The 14,028-nt window shown below is 35.9% G+C and overlaps 1 protein-coding gene across 2 annotated transcripts in view; it reads right to left on the minus strand.

Moving 5' to 3' along the window:
• Positions 1–212: 212 nt before the first annotated feature.
• Positions 213–14,028, minus strand: part of Sec24AB (Protein transport protein Sec24AB) — a 298,277-nt gene continuing 284,461 nt past the window's right edge. For both annotated transcript variants that reach the window (XM_090378021.1, XM_090378020.1), the window contains one exon: positions 213–1,457. In XM_090378021.1, the coding sequence (XP_090234147.1) occupies positions 1,343–1,457 (115 nt within the window). In that variant the 3' untranslated portion in view covers positions 213–1,342. The remainder of the gene's footprint in view (positions 1,458–14,028) is intronic.

The following is a 14,028-nucleotide window of genomic DNA, read 5'->3' on the forward strand; positions in this document are numbered from 1 at the left end:
TTATTATCTCAAGTGTAACATCGCTATTAGAGATATGGCTCTGTTTATTATATCAGCATAAATACCACATAACAAACACAAGCTGTACCGTTTTCAGTTAGAATGACTGCAAAACATTGGTCTGTTGTTATTGTAAAAGTGCAATAATCAAAATACTGAAGTTCCATAACATAAAGAAATTATTTAACTGAAGGGGAAAAAAAATAAATAACTGATCCTTAGAACTCTTTTAATTAACAGTACAAAGATTAGAGAATCACAATTTTACTCTAAAAGTGATTTTCTTAATGCTGAAAGTTTTTATTACCCAAACCTTTACATCGTTAAAAACTCGTGAACAAAGGCAGCTGTTACCTACCTTGTTTTATGCTAATTACCTGTAAAATTTGTACTTGGTATTACCATAGTAACATCGTAAACTGAAATAGGGAAACCATATTTAAGTCAGCTCTTGAGAAATATCAAAATTGTTATTGAATAATCCCAAGAAACACTCACTGAAGCTGTACAGTATAGCTTGTGTGGAATATCAGAATTGCAATCTCCATCCAAACAGAAAACCGTCATCACTTTTTTGGGGGGGGAAGAAGAAGAAAAAAAAATTTAGTCTCCAATTTACTTTAAACTTTCATATACATTATTACAAGCCAATAAACAGTTTAAAATGCTCTGCCAAAGTTGCTCCGGTAACAGAAATTCACAAAATTAGAGCCTTAGCACCAGTTCTTTAGGCCTGTAGATACATTTACACTTGTTCTTAGTCACACCTTTACACCTTTGTATGCACAGAAGAATCTTATGCAGAGCAAATTCACTATTAAGTTCTCATCATACACAATAGTACAGAAAAGTGCTATTTATACATAAAACCAGCAATGAATCATAACACTCAATGTTCTACTCTTACGATTCCAAACAGGAAAACCAATTTATTTGGCTACAGAATTGATGGTGGCAGTAGCATCACACCTGAAGAGAGCTGGATATACAGATAGACTTTAGTCAAACAAGAATGCATCATATAACAGGAAATGATTAAGGACCTCACAAATTCCATGTTTTCCAAATCTTGTCAGGTAAAATTACCCTAGCTCCCACAAAGTGCACCTGTGATGAAACCTTAATACTTCTTTCAGGTGAGCATTAGATACATCTGTCAAAAACTGAAACAAAAACAAAAATGATGACTGTAACTTCCACCGGCAAAACTATCAAGTTATTTGGCATTATTCAATCACTTAAAGCTCAGCAAAAATTCCACGGATATTTTTCATTCACAGGTGTCACTAATTCATCACACTGGGTAGAGGCAGGAAGAACCCAAAGATGTTATTAAAAGGTCTCATTTTGATATCTGCTGACGGAGATGTTGCAGGAACTCATAATAGGAAAAGAGGGATTCAGTGCGGTCATCTACCATATACTGAAAAAAGCGATATCTTTCCTTGCTGTCTTCTCTGAAAATAAAAGAACTACAATAAACATTTTATTTAATGTTGGATTTCTTAAGTACAAGAAAACCTGATTAATCCAGTATTTGATAATACAGTGTGCAGTTAACTACCTCCCATTTATAAATGAATATGGGGGTGGGAGAGAAGTTAGTTAATGTACATAATGTATACCATGCATTAAATTTCAGACATGTCAGAAAATAGTAATAATTCGTGATTTATAACAAAAACAAAAGGAAGCAAAAAGCAATAACTTTTATGTGCATATCGAGAAAATCTCATTTCTTCACATCCGCTACACCTCATTTATTCCTCCAACCAGGAATGGCAACAAACAAAATATCCAGTGCTTCAACTACAAATACACGATATTTGTATAGCTTGTGATTATGTTTAAAAATACAGTAAGCCCCCGCTATTCGCGGGGGTTACGTTCCTGAGAAATGTCGCGAATAACGAAAACGCGAATACTGAGTTATGGCTCCCATAGTAATAAAGGGGTTCCGTTCCAAAGTATGAAATATATAAGAAAAACTAGTCTAAAATTTTGTCTATGTATGTATTATATGTACCTTCATAATATGACTATGTACATAGTGAAATGCAAGCATATGGCTTGCATTTCACTATGTACATAGTGAAATGCAAGCCATATGCCTTTTCGCTTGCATTTCACTATGTACATAGTGAAATGCAAGCGAAAAAGTGAAATTTCACTATGTACATAGTGAAATGCAATAAGAAACAATTTAATATTAAATGTAATATTTATTAGAAATTTCAAACAAATCTTTCAAACCTTAGCTAGCAAAAAAACTTATCCCGCCGGTGCTATCACCAGTGTCGCTAAAGTGTTGATAAAGGAGTTTTGCCTTTTCATGAATGGTGAGTGAACTTAACGGAATTTGATTTTGAGTTCGGTCTTCTATCCACAGATTTAAAGCTTTTTCCATTTTTTCTAATTTAACGTCACGAGTTACAGAGCAAATTTTTGAAACAATTAGCGCGTTTTCACGGACACTACGGCGGATTTTATTCTTCCGATTTTTTGATTGATCATAGCGTTGACTCATTGATTTTATAATGTTTTGCCACTGAGGAGACACTTTCACCATTAGAAATTTTGTCTAATAACTCAATTTTATTCGCTAATGTCATCACCTTCTTTGATATTTTCACATTTCCCTTGTTATTCGTAGCCATATTTTTGTACGGGTTAGAAAGAACTTGTCCACAATAAAGTCACTTTCTTCCTTTAACACACTCGAAAAAGTCTGTTTTACACTGAAAAACGGTAGATTTATCATTTTTGTAAGCATATCAATTTATAAATTGATACATTTATTCAATTTATAAGCATATTTGTCACAGACATTCTCTCAGATATGCCAGACAAGCTGTACTTGCTACATGGAAGTCTAAAACGCTGATGGAACTGATATTCGGGTGACACTCAAGTCAAGTGGACCCAATTTCGGCGAAGTCCGGACGGTCTGTGACAGCCAAATCTCTCTCTCTTTCAAAACAGTCCGAATACGTGCCGCCACCAGTCAACATCCATTTACTGTCCAACTTCAAACCCACAGAACCAACTTTTCATCTTCCTCATTTATTCATTCAACTGCTTTTTCTGGAACAACCTTCCTTCATACGTATTTCCTGAAAATTACAGTCTACAGAAGTTCAAGTACAAATATCTTCTTTCGTCTTCTCACCCTCCAACCCAAGCACGGTACTAAGTACTACAGGTTCTCTCCACTCGCTTTCTTATAGACGCACTGTTTCTTCTGCATGCCTCTTCTACAGATACTTCCATGGGCACTGTTCTTCTGAATTGGCTTCTATAATTCCCGCTCTCTCTTTCAAAACAGTCCGAACACGTGCCGCCACCAGCCAACATCCATTTACTGTCCAACTTCAAACCCGCAGAACCAACTTTTCATCTTCCTCATTTATTCATTCAACTGCCGTTTTCTGGAACAACCTTCATTCATACGTATTTCCTGAAAATTACAGTGTACAGAAGTTCAAGTCCAATGTCAACAAATACCTTCTTTCGTCTTCTCAACTTCCAACCCAAGCACGGTACTAAGTACTATAGGTTCTAATCCCTCTTGTGTTTGGGGTTCACATAAAAAAAAAAAAAAAAAAAAAAAAGCAAACGATGAAACCTTCCATGACAAGCGCATAACACATACTGAACAAGGATTAGCGAGAAACATCCACGCTCGCGATTTTGTCACCCCTCTCCCCCCACCCACTGAGCGCTGTTTTGACCGGGAAAGATAATTTTAGCCACGCCCATGTTTTTTTTATGGCGGAAAATATTCACGGCGCTTTAAAATTCAAATTTTTTTAGGTTTCATTTTATATTAAATCGGCGATCGCGAATACGCGAAACCGCGAATACAGATACCGCGAATAGCGGGGGTTTACTGTAATAATAATAATTGCCAGATTTATATTGGTCTGATTTTCAGGAAATTTGGGATTATCTATAAGGCCCAAATATAAAATTTCATGATAATCCATCCACTGGGAGTACAGTTGTTATATATATAGAAGCGTTTTCTTGTAGCTATGTAAAGTTCAGAGTAAAAGTCAGAAACTGCTGGAAGTTGCGAGTTATAATTTAACTGGGCAAAGGTAAAGAAAGCCAATACGAGAACGACAAGAAATGTTGGATAACTTACGCGAAAAACTAGTCTCCCAATACGGCACTCCAGCGATGCTCGCTCGGAAAACAGATGGTGTTCTCGGTCTGGAGCAAAGTTGGGAACGATATACTGATTGACAGGTAGGCGTGGTAAATAATGTGCTGATTGGTGAGCGAACACAACACATAACATCGGTTTAGTACCACTCAGAAGCACTAATAGTAACTTGAACACTTTCCATGATGGTTAAAAAGGGTCAGGTTACCTCCACTTGAATTCCATGGGAGCTTGAACACCTCACGAAGTGAGGTGTTAAAGGTTTTCTTTAGAAAAAGTTATATTTAGAAGTTACATTCATAAAAAAAAAAAAAAAAAAAAAAAAAATTCTTTATGGCTTTTTATTTTCTTGTTCAATATGTCCTAATGGTGAAAAAAGGTCAGGTTGCCTCCACTTGAATCCCATGGGAGCTTGAACCCATCCCGAAACGGAGGGGGTTACCTAACCTTTTTTCTTTAGAATCATGGGTGGACGAGCCCATAAATTGTTTATTAACAAAATATTTTTTATCACTGTACTTTTATTTTTAAAGATACTCGTGCAGATACACACGTATCATAACGTCAATCAGCGCCTCAATAGCTATTCACTACAGGGTGTCTCAAAAATATTGGTACAAACGTTTAGGGGAGGTAGATAACTTCTAAAGGAATGTGAATCGCATAGGAACCCATAACCGTAAATGTCAAGGGAAAGTAGTAGCAGAGGCACAAGAAGCAGAAATGACACAAGACAGTAATTAGTGACAAACATTTATTTGACATAATATTAACAATGGAGTACGAGATGGATGCATTTCGTGATTTTACAACAGATGCTCGAAGGTTCCACCATGAGACGCGATGCATGCATGACACCGAAGCAGCATGGATTGGCGGACATGGTTGAACACACCTGGAGTTTCTTTGACAGTAGCAGCAGCGCAGACGAGTCTTGCCACAAGATCCATTTCCATCTCCACAAGCAATTCATACACAATATATTTGAGGGCCCCCCAACAGAAAGAAATCAGGGCTTGATAAATCAGGCGAGTGTGGGGGCTAGGCAACGGGTCCACCACAGCCAATCCATCGACACCCAAAACACCTGTTCAAATAGTCACGAACACACCTTCCATAATGGGCAAGCGCCCCGTCATGTTAAAACCAAATGTTGCATCTCACATTTGCTGGAACATCGTCAAGTAACGCTGGTAGAACTTGTTCAAGAAAGATCCGATATTTAGCGGAGTTCGTGCAGATGGTAACAGGTATGGGCCGACTAAGCAGTCACTGACCATACCTGCCCACACATTTATTGCGAAGCGATGTTGTTCCGCATGGGGGCGCACACCATGTGGGCCCTCTGCTATCCATACACTAGGTGCATGTCTGCCACCTCACAGTTCGTATATCGATGCATGCTCTTCGTGCGGCGACTACTGCTTGAATGAGTAAACCAGAAATTTTCCCTCTCGCAAACTAATGAACAGCGCCATGTACCGACTTACGGTGACGTTTCCGGTTATGGGTTGCTTTGCGATCCACATTCCTTTAGATGTTGCCTACCTCCCCTAAATGTTTGTACCAATATTTTTGAGACACCCTGTGTGTGTATATATATATATATATATATATATATATATATATATATCCATTATTTTAAATTAAATAAACCATAAGCCAGTAGTATGGCAAAAACTGTAGAGCGAAAATTAACATAAAAATAACCCAAATAAACAATCGAACGAAAAGAAAGAATAGATATAAATAGTAGCCCAGAAACCCTAACATAATTTCGATCTTTAAATCCAATTAACAAAAACTATACAAATTTTAGGATAATGCCAATTAGTTATTAATTTAGCGGTACCCCCCCGAGAGGTACCAGTTCCGAAAGACGTGAAATATCACCCAAAGAGGGTTAAAGGAACTACCAAACGATTAAGTATTTATTCATTTATTATAATTTAACTTTATTTAATATAATTCAATGATAGTATATATTTCGGCTTCATATGGAGGAATTGCAAGTTGCTGCCTCTAATGAATGCTTAATTATTTTAATTTTTTATTATAATTTAATTTTCGTCAACATTTAATATAATTCAATAGTAATGGGTCGTTATGCTAATTTAGCAACGCCTGTGCCGCCATCTATTTTCTTTTTTTCTTCAATATAAGCTGATTCAGCTTACAGTATGTCAGTGGTGTGGCTCTGCTTTAGAGTGCTGTCTGTTCTATAGTTTATTTTCGCTGCATAAGGACCACCGCCATACAAATCCTCTGCATTGGTTGATCTATCGGAGAATGGAAGGGTGGTTTGGTTCTTCGATATTTCCGCCTTTGCGATGTTTTGTATGACGATTGAAATGCAGCGATTCCATGACCATTATTGGCCTCGTGGTCCTCTGTCGATATGGGGCATGATGGTCAGTCTATTTTATTTTAGTTTATTTTGATTTTGTTATCGTTTGGTAGTTCCTTTAACCCTCTTTGGGTGATATTTCACGTCTTTCGGAACTGGTACCTCTCGGGGGGGGGGGGGGGGGGGACCGCTAAATTAATAACTAATTGGCATTATCCTAAAATTTGTATAGTTTTTGTTAATTGGATTTAAAGATCGAAATTATATTAGGGTTTCTGGGCTACTATTTATATCTATTCTTTCTTTTCGTTCGATTGTTTATTTGGGTTATTTTTATGTTAATTTTCGCTCTACAGTTTTTGCCATACTACTGGCTTATGGTTTATTTAATTTAAAATAATGGATGTATTTCAGCTTCATATGGAGGAATTGCATGTCGCTGCCTCTAATGAATGCTTAATTATTTATTCATTTATTATAATTTAACTTTATTTAATATAATTCAATGATAGTATATATATATATATATATATATATATATATATATATTATGTGAGGTAAAAGTTAGGCAAAAGTAATAAAAATAAATAAGGCTATGTAGCTATCATTAGAGGCAGCAAATGCACATCCTCCACATGATGCCTAATTATATCTGATAATTAAAATAAATATGATATTTAAAATAAAAACATCAGCCAGTAGTACGGCAATAATGCAGAGCGAAACGAAACGCAAAATAATATAAAATAAACAAACAGGGAAGGGAAAGTAGAGATAATAGGTAGTCGATAATCCCCTGTAAAATTTAGTCAATTAAGTCATTAAACCCAATTAATAAAAAATGTAAATTTAAAATAATGCCAATTACAGTAAACCCCTGCTATTCGCGGGAGTTACGTTCCTGAGAAATTCGCGAATACTGAGTTATGGCTCCCATAGTAATAAAGGGGTTCCGTTCCAAAGTATGAAATATATAAGAAAAACTAGTCTAAAATTTTGTCTATGTATGTATTATATGTACCTTCATAATATGACATGTACATAGACAGTACATAGTGAAATGCAAGCATATAGCATCGAAATGAAAATAAGAAACAATTTAATATTAAATGTAATATTTATTAGAAATTTCAAACCAGCGCCTTTGCTAGCAAAAAAAAAACATCCCGCCAGTGCTATCAGCAGTTTCACTAAAGTGTTGATAGAGGAGTTTTGCCTTTTCGCGAATGATGAGTGAACTTAACGGAATTTTATTTCGAGTTCGGTCTTCTATCCACAGATTTAAAGCCTTTTCCATTTTTTCTAATTTAACATCACGAGTTACAGAGCAAATTTTTGAAGCAATTAGCGCGTTTTCACGGACACTACGGCGGATTTTTTCTTCCGATTTCTTGATTGATCGTACCGTTGACTCATTGATTTTATAATGTTTTGCCACTGAGGAGACACTTTCACCATTAGACATTGTCTAATAACTCAATTTTATTCGCTAATGTTATCACCTTCTTTGATATTTTCACATTTCTCTTTTTATTCGTAGCCATATTTTTGTAGGGGTTAGAAAGAACTTGTCCACAATAAAGTCACTTTCTTCCGTTAACGCACTCGAAAAAGTCTGTTTTACACTGCAAAACGGTAGATTTATCATTTTTGTAAGCATATCAATTTATAAATTGATAAATTTATTCAGTTTATAAGCATATAAATTAAAAGCAAACGACGAAACCTTCCATGACTAACACATACTGAACAAGGATTACCGAGAAACATCCACGCTCGCGATTTTTTCACCCCTCCCCCCCACCTACTGAGCGCTGTTTTGACCGGGAAAGATAATTTTAGCCACGCCCATGTTTTTTATGGCAGAAAATATTCACGGCGCTTTAAAATTCACATTTTTTCAGGTTTCATTTTATATTAAATCGGCGATCGCGAATACGCGAAACTGCGAATACAGATACCACGAATAGCGGGGGTTTGCTGTATAAATAATTTAGCGGTACCCCCCTCGAAGGTACCAGTTCCAAAAAAACATGAAATATCACCAAAAAGGGTTAAAGAAACTACCAAAAAACTAAAATATCAAAATGATAGACTGACCATCATGCCCCATATCGACAGAGGACCACGAGGCCAATAATGGTCATGGAATCGCTGCATTTCAATCGTCATACAAATCATCGCAAAGGCAGAGAATATCGAAGAACCAAACCACCCTTCCATTCTCCGATAGATCAACCAATGCAGAGGATTTGCATGGCGGTGGTCCTTATGCAGCGAAAAATAAACTATAGAACAGAAAACACTCTTGATCAGAGCCACACCACTGACATAATGCAAGCTTAACCAGCTTATATAATAGAAAGGAAAAGAATAGATGGCGGCACAGGCGCTGCATATTTCGCTGCATAAGGACCACCGCCATGCAAATCCTCTGCATTGGTTGATCTATCGGAGAATGGAAGGGTGGTTTGGTTCTTCGATATTTTCTGCCTTTGCGATGATTTGTATGACGATTGAAATGCAGCAATTCCATGACCATTATTGGCCTCGTGGTCCTCTGTCAATATGGGGCATGATGGTCAGTCTATCATTTTGATATTTTAGTTTTTTGGTAGTTTCTTTAACCCTTTTTGGTGATATTTCACGTTTTTTTGGAACTGGTACCTTCGAGGGGGGGTACCGCTAAATTATTTATAATTGGCATTATTTTAAATTTACATTTTTTATTAATTGGGTTTAATGACTTAATTGACTAAATTTTACAGGGGATTATCGACTACCTATTATCTCTACTTTCCCTTCCCTGTTTGTTTATTTTATATTATTTTGCGTTTCGTTTCGCTCTGCATTATTGCCGTACTACTGGCTGATGTTTTTATTTTAAATATCATATTTATTTTAATTATCAGATATTTTTATATATATATATATATATATATATATATATATATATAACTAAATGCACAAGGCATAATACGTTAAGATCTAAATATCTATATAATATCGGTGTAGATACACCATAGACAACTCTTGAGAAATTACGATGGTAGTTGTTGTAGTAGACATTTGCTCTTTTTCTCATATTGTGCTCTTCCTTCACGAGTTGCCATGATATTGCACTACTTTGAATAAGTAACGCTTCACTAAAAGAGAAGACTATTGTTACTTATTCTCAGTGAGTACCATCACCCAGATGGCACTGTTTCAAAGCTGTTGGCCTATCATCAGTCGGCTCTTAACGTATTAAGCCTTGTGCATTTAGTTATTTTTAAATACTGTCATATAAACCTTTTGGCATCCCTGATATTGTGTGATATCAAAATCTTCACAACTGGGTCGTCATGTCTGCAATACCAGGGTACCTGCCCACCCACTGATGATAGGACAACAGCTTTGAAATGGTGCCATCTGGGTGGTGGTACTCACTGAGAATATGTAACAATAGTCTTCTCTTTTAGTGAAGCATTACTTATTCAAGGTAATGAATATCATGGCAACTCGTTGTGAAGGAAGAGCACACTATGAGAAACAGAGCAAATAATGCCTACTACTACAACTACCATCAGTTTCTTAAGAGTTGTCTATGGTGTATCTACACAGATATTATATATATATATAACGAAAATACAAAATATAACGAAAAATAAAGAAACCTTTTCATAACCAAACCTAAATCAACAATATAGTAAAAACACTCATGAATTCCAAAAATCTGCTTTTAATAATGAGAAAAAAAAAAACATAATGAAGAACATAAAAATGAACAGAACGAAACTTTTATTAATTTAGTTTCATCAAAAAATCAACAAACATTTTATTTTCCTTACAAATTTCTTCCATCTTTAAAAGATTCATCGCTACTATTACCTGTTTACCTTTTCATCACAAAACTATTATGCACCGTCCTTTACTCATAAATACACATTATAATGCCAACCAATGACTACACAGTAGCTTGTCATCTGTCACACCAACCAACAATCATTTCATTATTTGCCATGCCTACCTGTCAATCAATATATCCTTCTCGATTTCAGCTCCAGACCGATAACACCTACCATCTGTTTACTGAGAAAGCAGCGCTAGAGTCCAGTGTCAGGAAAATAATTTTCTGTGTGAGTTATCCAACGTTTCTTGTGGTGGCTTTCTTTACCTTAGCCTTTAACTGTTGTTAAAGCAGAATTCGTAACAAACATATGGGGAGAATTTCAGAAATTCAATATTGACTTAGTAACGGGTAATATTTTACACTACAGAGCATATTCAGTTATTAGATTTAATCACTGTTTAGATGTTAACAATATCATCAGTGCAAAAATAGCAGTTATGTGCCTTTTGTTAAAATTATGTAAAACTTCTTCCTTTGATGCTGTCTCCTATTGGAGGTTAGTGATCACCAAGCTGTACTTCTGCCAATCCAGCTGCATGTTTTTCAGCCAAGAAAGTTTCCTCCTCCCCACTCCTTTCTTTCCCTCTATTATTACTTGAAGCAATTTATATTTCACATTTCTAAGGATGTGTCCCAAGTTTTCCTTCTCTTCACTAAGCTCAACAATTCACATTTTCTTCCTGCTCTTTTCAAGACTTCAAATGTTGGTGATTCTGTCTAACCAAGATACTTTTAGCATGCATCTGTAGATTCACATTTCGAAGGCCTCTATTTTGTTCATGCTTGATGTTTTCAGCATCCAAGTTTCAACTCCATATAATAGTATGGACCACACACACAGCACCTAATGAATGAGTAGACGTGTGTTATAGGCCTAATGACTCGAATGAGTACAATGAACAATTGTACAGAGAAATTGAGTGGGCTAGTAAATCAGAATGTCTTATAATGGGGGATTTTAACTTCCCAGATATTGACTGGAACTTGTGGATTGGTCACTCGCACACTAGTAAGACTTTTGTGGATTTATTGGATGATTGTTTTCTGCAGTAGCATGTTCGAGAGGCAACCAGAGAGAGCAATACTCTTGATCTGGTTATCAGTAGTGATCACAGTGTACTGATGTGGGATTTAATTAAAGATATAATTAAGATAAGTGGTAAAGGAAATGGTTTTTGCTTCCATAAAGGTGACTACAGTGGTCTCAGACAGTTTTTAAATTCTGTACAGTGGGATCAACTGATGTTACCAACAGCAAATTCTAAGTGAGAAGCATTCAAGGAATTAATCGTGGAAGAAACCAAATGTTTCATACCTCTTGAGAAATATTGTTCAAGGTTTAGGCCTAAATGATTGCCAAATGAGCTAATGAGACTCGTGGCAGAGAAGCAAAATGCATGGGATGCATATAAATTATCAGGTGACACAGAAGCCTATGGCAGATATAAGCTAGTCTGTAATCAAGTCATAAAGGACGTTAGGCAGGTGAAGACAGATTACAAGAAATCTTTGGCAAAGGAGGATGCTAAGAAAAACAGCAAGGATTTCTTTACTTATATAAACTCTAAAAGGAAGGGGATGAATCAGAATGGTCCACTTGATAACGACGGTTCAACTGTTGATGATCCTGCTCAAGTAGCAAACAAATTGAATGAGAATTTTGCATCTACATTCACACATGGAGTTATTAAAGATTAAGAATGCCAGAAGGTTATCAAATTGTAGCAGGGTGCTTAATGATTTTGCAATAACTGAGAACAAAGTTGTGAAGAAATTATTGAAGTTAAACATAAGAAAGGCACTTGGTGTGGATGGGATCTATCCAGTTATATTAGAGGCAGCAAAAGAAGTAAGCAAACCCTCAGCCATAATTATGAGAGCATCCTTGGATTCAGGGGAGGTCCCCACGGACTAGAGATGTGCAAATACAGTCGAACTTCCCTATAACGAATTTGATAAATCCGGAGAAAAAATTCATTATAGAGAAATTTCGTTATACAGAGAATGTTTTTTATTAGAAATTGTTATCTAATTAGAGAATGAAAACAAATCTACATTTATTTTTAATGTATTTTATTTCAAAAACATATTTAAATTACGTTTACACAATTTTTACTGGTAAGTATCACAAATTTAAAAAAAAATCTGTAATTTTCGTTTACACAGTACAATTAAAAAAATTGTCTGATTCTCAAAGAAAACCTCGCATTTATTCAGAGCATTAAAAACATTATCAGGAACATTTTCACAAAACTAGACCCATACGAACCGTTTTAAAAGCGTTAATCATTTCTTCGCAAGTTGGCTTTTCTACGGGTCGTTCTGATTCATCTCTTCAGCGTCATCGTTAATTTCTTCGTGATCATGGTCACATCTAACACTGTTCAGCAGTATTTCATATTCATTTGGATGTTCTGCTGTGATCTACATAAACATAACTATCCAGTGTTATTTAATTTTCGATGTTTCCAGACGATTCTAATAATGGTCAAAAATTTTTCGGTTGTGAAAGGAGCAGTTCATCTTGTTCGTCCAGTCATTCAACTTCTGTATTCAATGCAAATCCGGCTTTCGAAAAACAATTTTGAATAGTGTATTCAGTGACATCATTTGTCCAAACTTTTGCCAGTTAAGAGAAGGGCGCCTCCATAGCCAGATGGGCAGGAGCAGCAGTGCGTAGCACACGCTTCTTAATTAGACCGGGGTTCGAGCCCATGATCACCAAATATGGAGAATGCATAAAGGTCAGGAAATGACCACTGCATATACCCGGAGCAATATGGCCTTAGTTGCTAATGCTCCTAAAAACCAAATAACAACAACATCTAATATCTCAACACACATACAGGATTATGCCTATTCAAAGAATAAGTAACCCTTGCCTACATAAAACAGCTATTCTGCCCAATACCTGTTTGTTCTCCTCTTCTGAAGTTGTTGGAAAGGATATTACTGAAACCTGTGATGGACCAAATTTTTCTAGCAAGCATTTAGTATGTCAGGATCTATAGAGACATTCTACTCTAACATGCCACAATTCATTGAAACTTCAAGAATACACCATACATGAGACTCCAAGCTTAGTTCACGCCTTTTATTATTATCTGTTAAAGGTTTTGGAATTCAAGGCTCCTTATTTATGTTACTGTCATTAATCCACTTTAAGAGGAGAGGCTTTTTCAAATGACATGCATGCAAAGCTTTTTGTTCCATTAACCTGTGTTCGTTAAGGAAGCTTATGACTGACATTATTCTTCTCTACTTTGCTAGTACCTTTTCTTTTTGGTAATACTGTTTATCCCCCCCTCTCCCTCTCTCTCTCTCTCATATGCTGATAATATTATTATAATCATTTCTGGTCTTCTTGTGATGTTGCATGTTTCTCTGAAATTTAATGGGCAAATCCAACATCAGATTAATCACTTGTTAATGTAAGTGCCTTTGGTTTAAACAGTAACCCATTTAAATCTAAATTTTTTGTCTAGTTTGCCACCCACTGTTCCTCGGCTTGTTATAGATTTATATGGAGCTACATTGTTTTCTTCAACATCAGTAAGTTTCCTGAGTATTATTTTGGATAATAAACTGGTTTTTAAGGAGCACTTTATGGTTTTGAGGCTT

The sequence above is a fragment of the Mastigoproctus giganteus genome, chromosome 7 (genome assembly GCF_048544385.1).
Source record: "Mastigoproctus giganteus isolate SK-2022 chromosome 7, ASM4854438v1, whole genome shotgun sequence".
Taxonomy (NCBI): Eukaryota; Metazoa; Arthropoda; class Arachnida; order Uropygi; family Thelyphonidae; genus Mastigoproctus; species Mastigoproctus giganteus.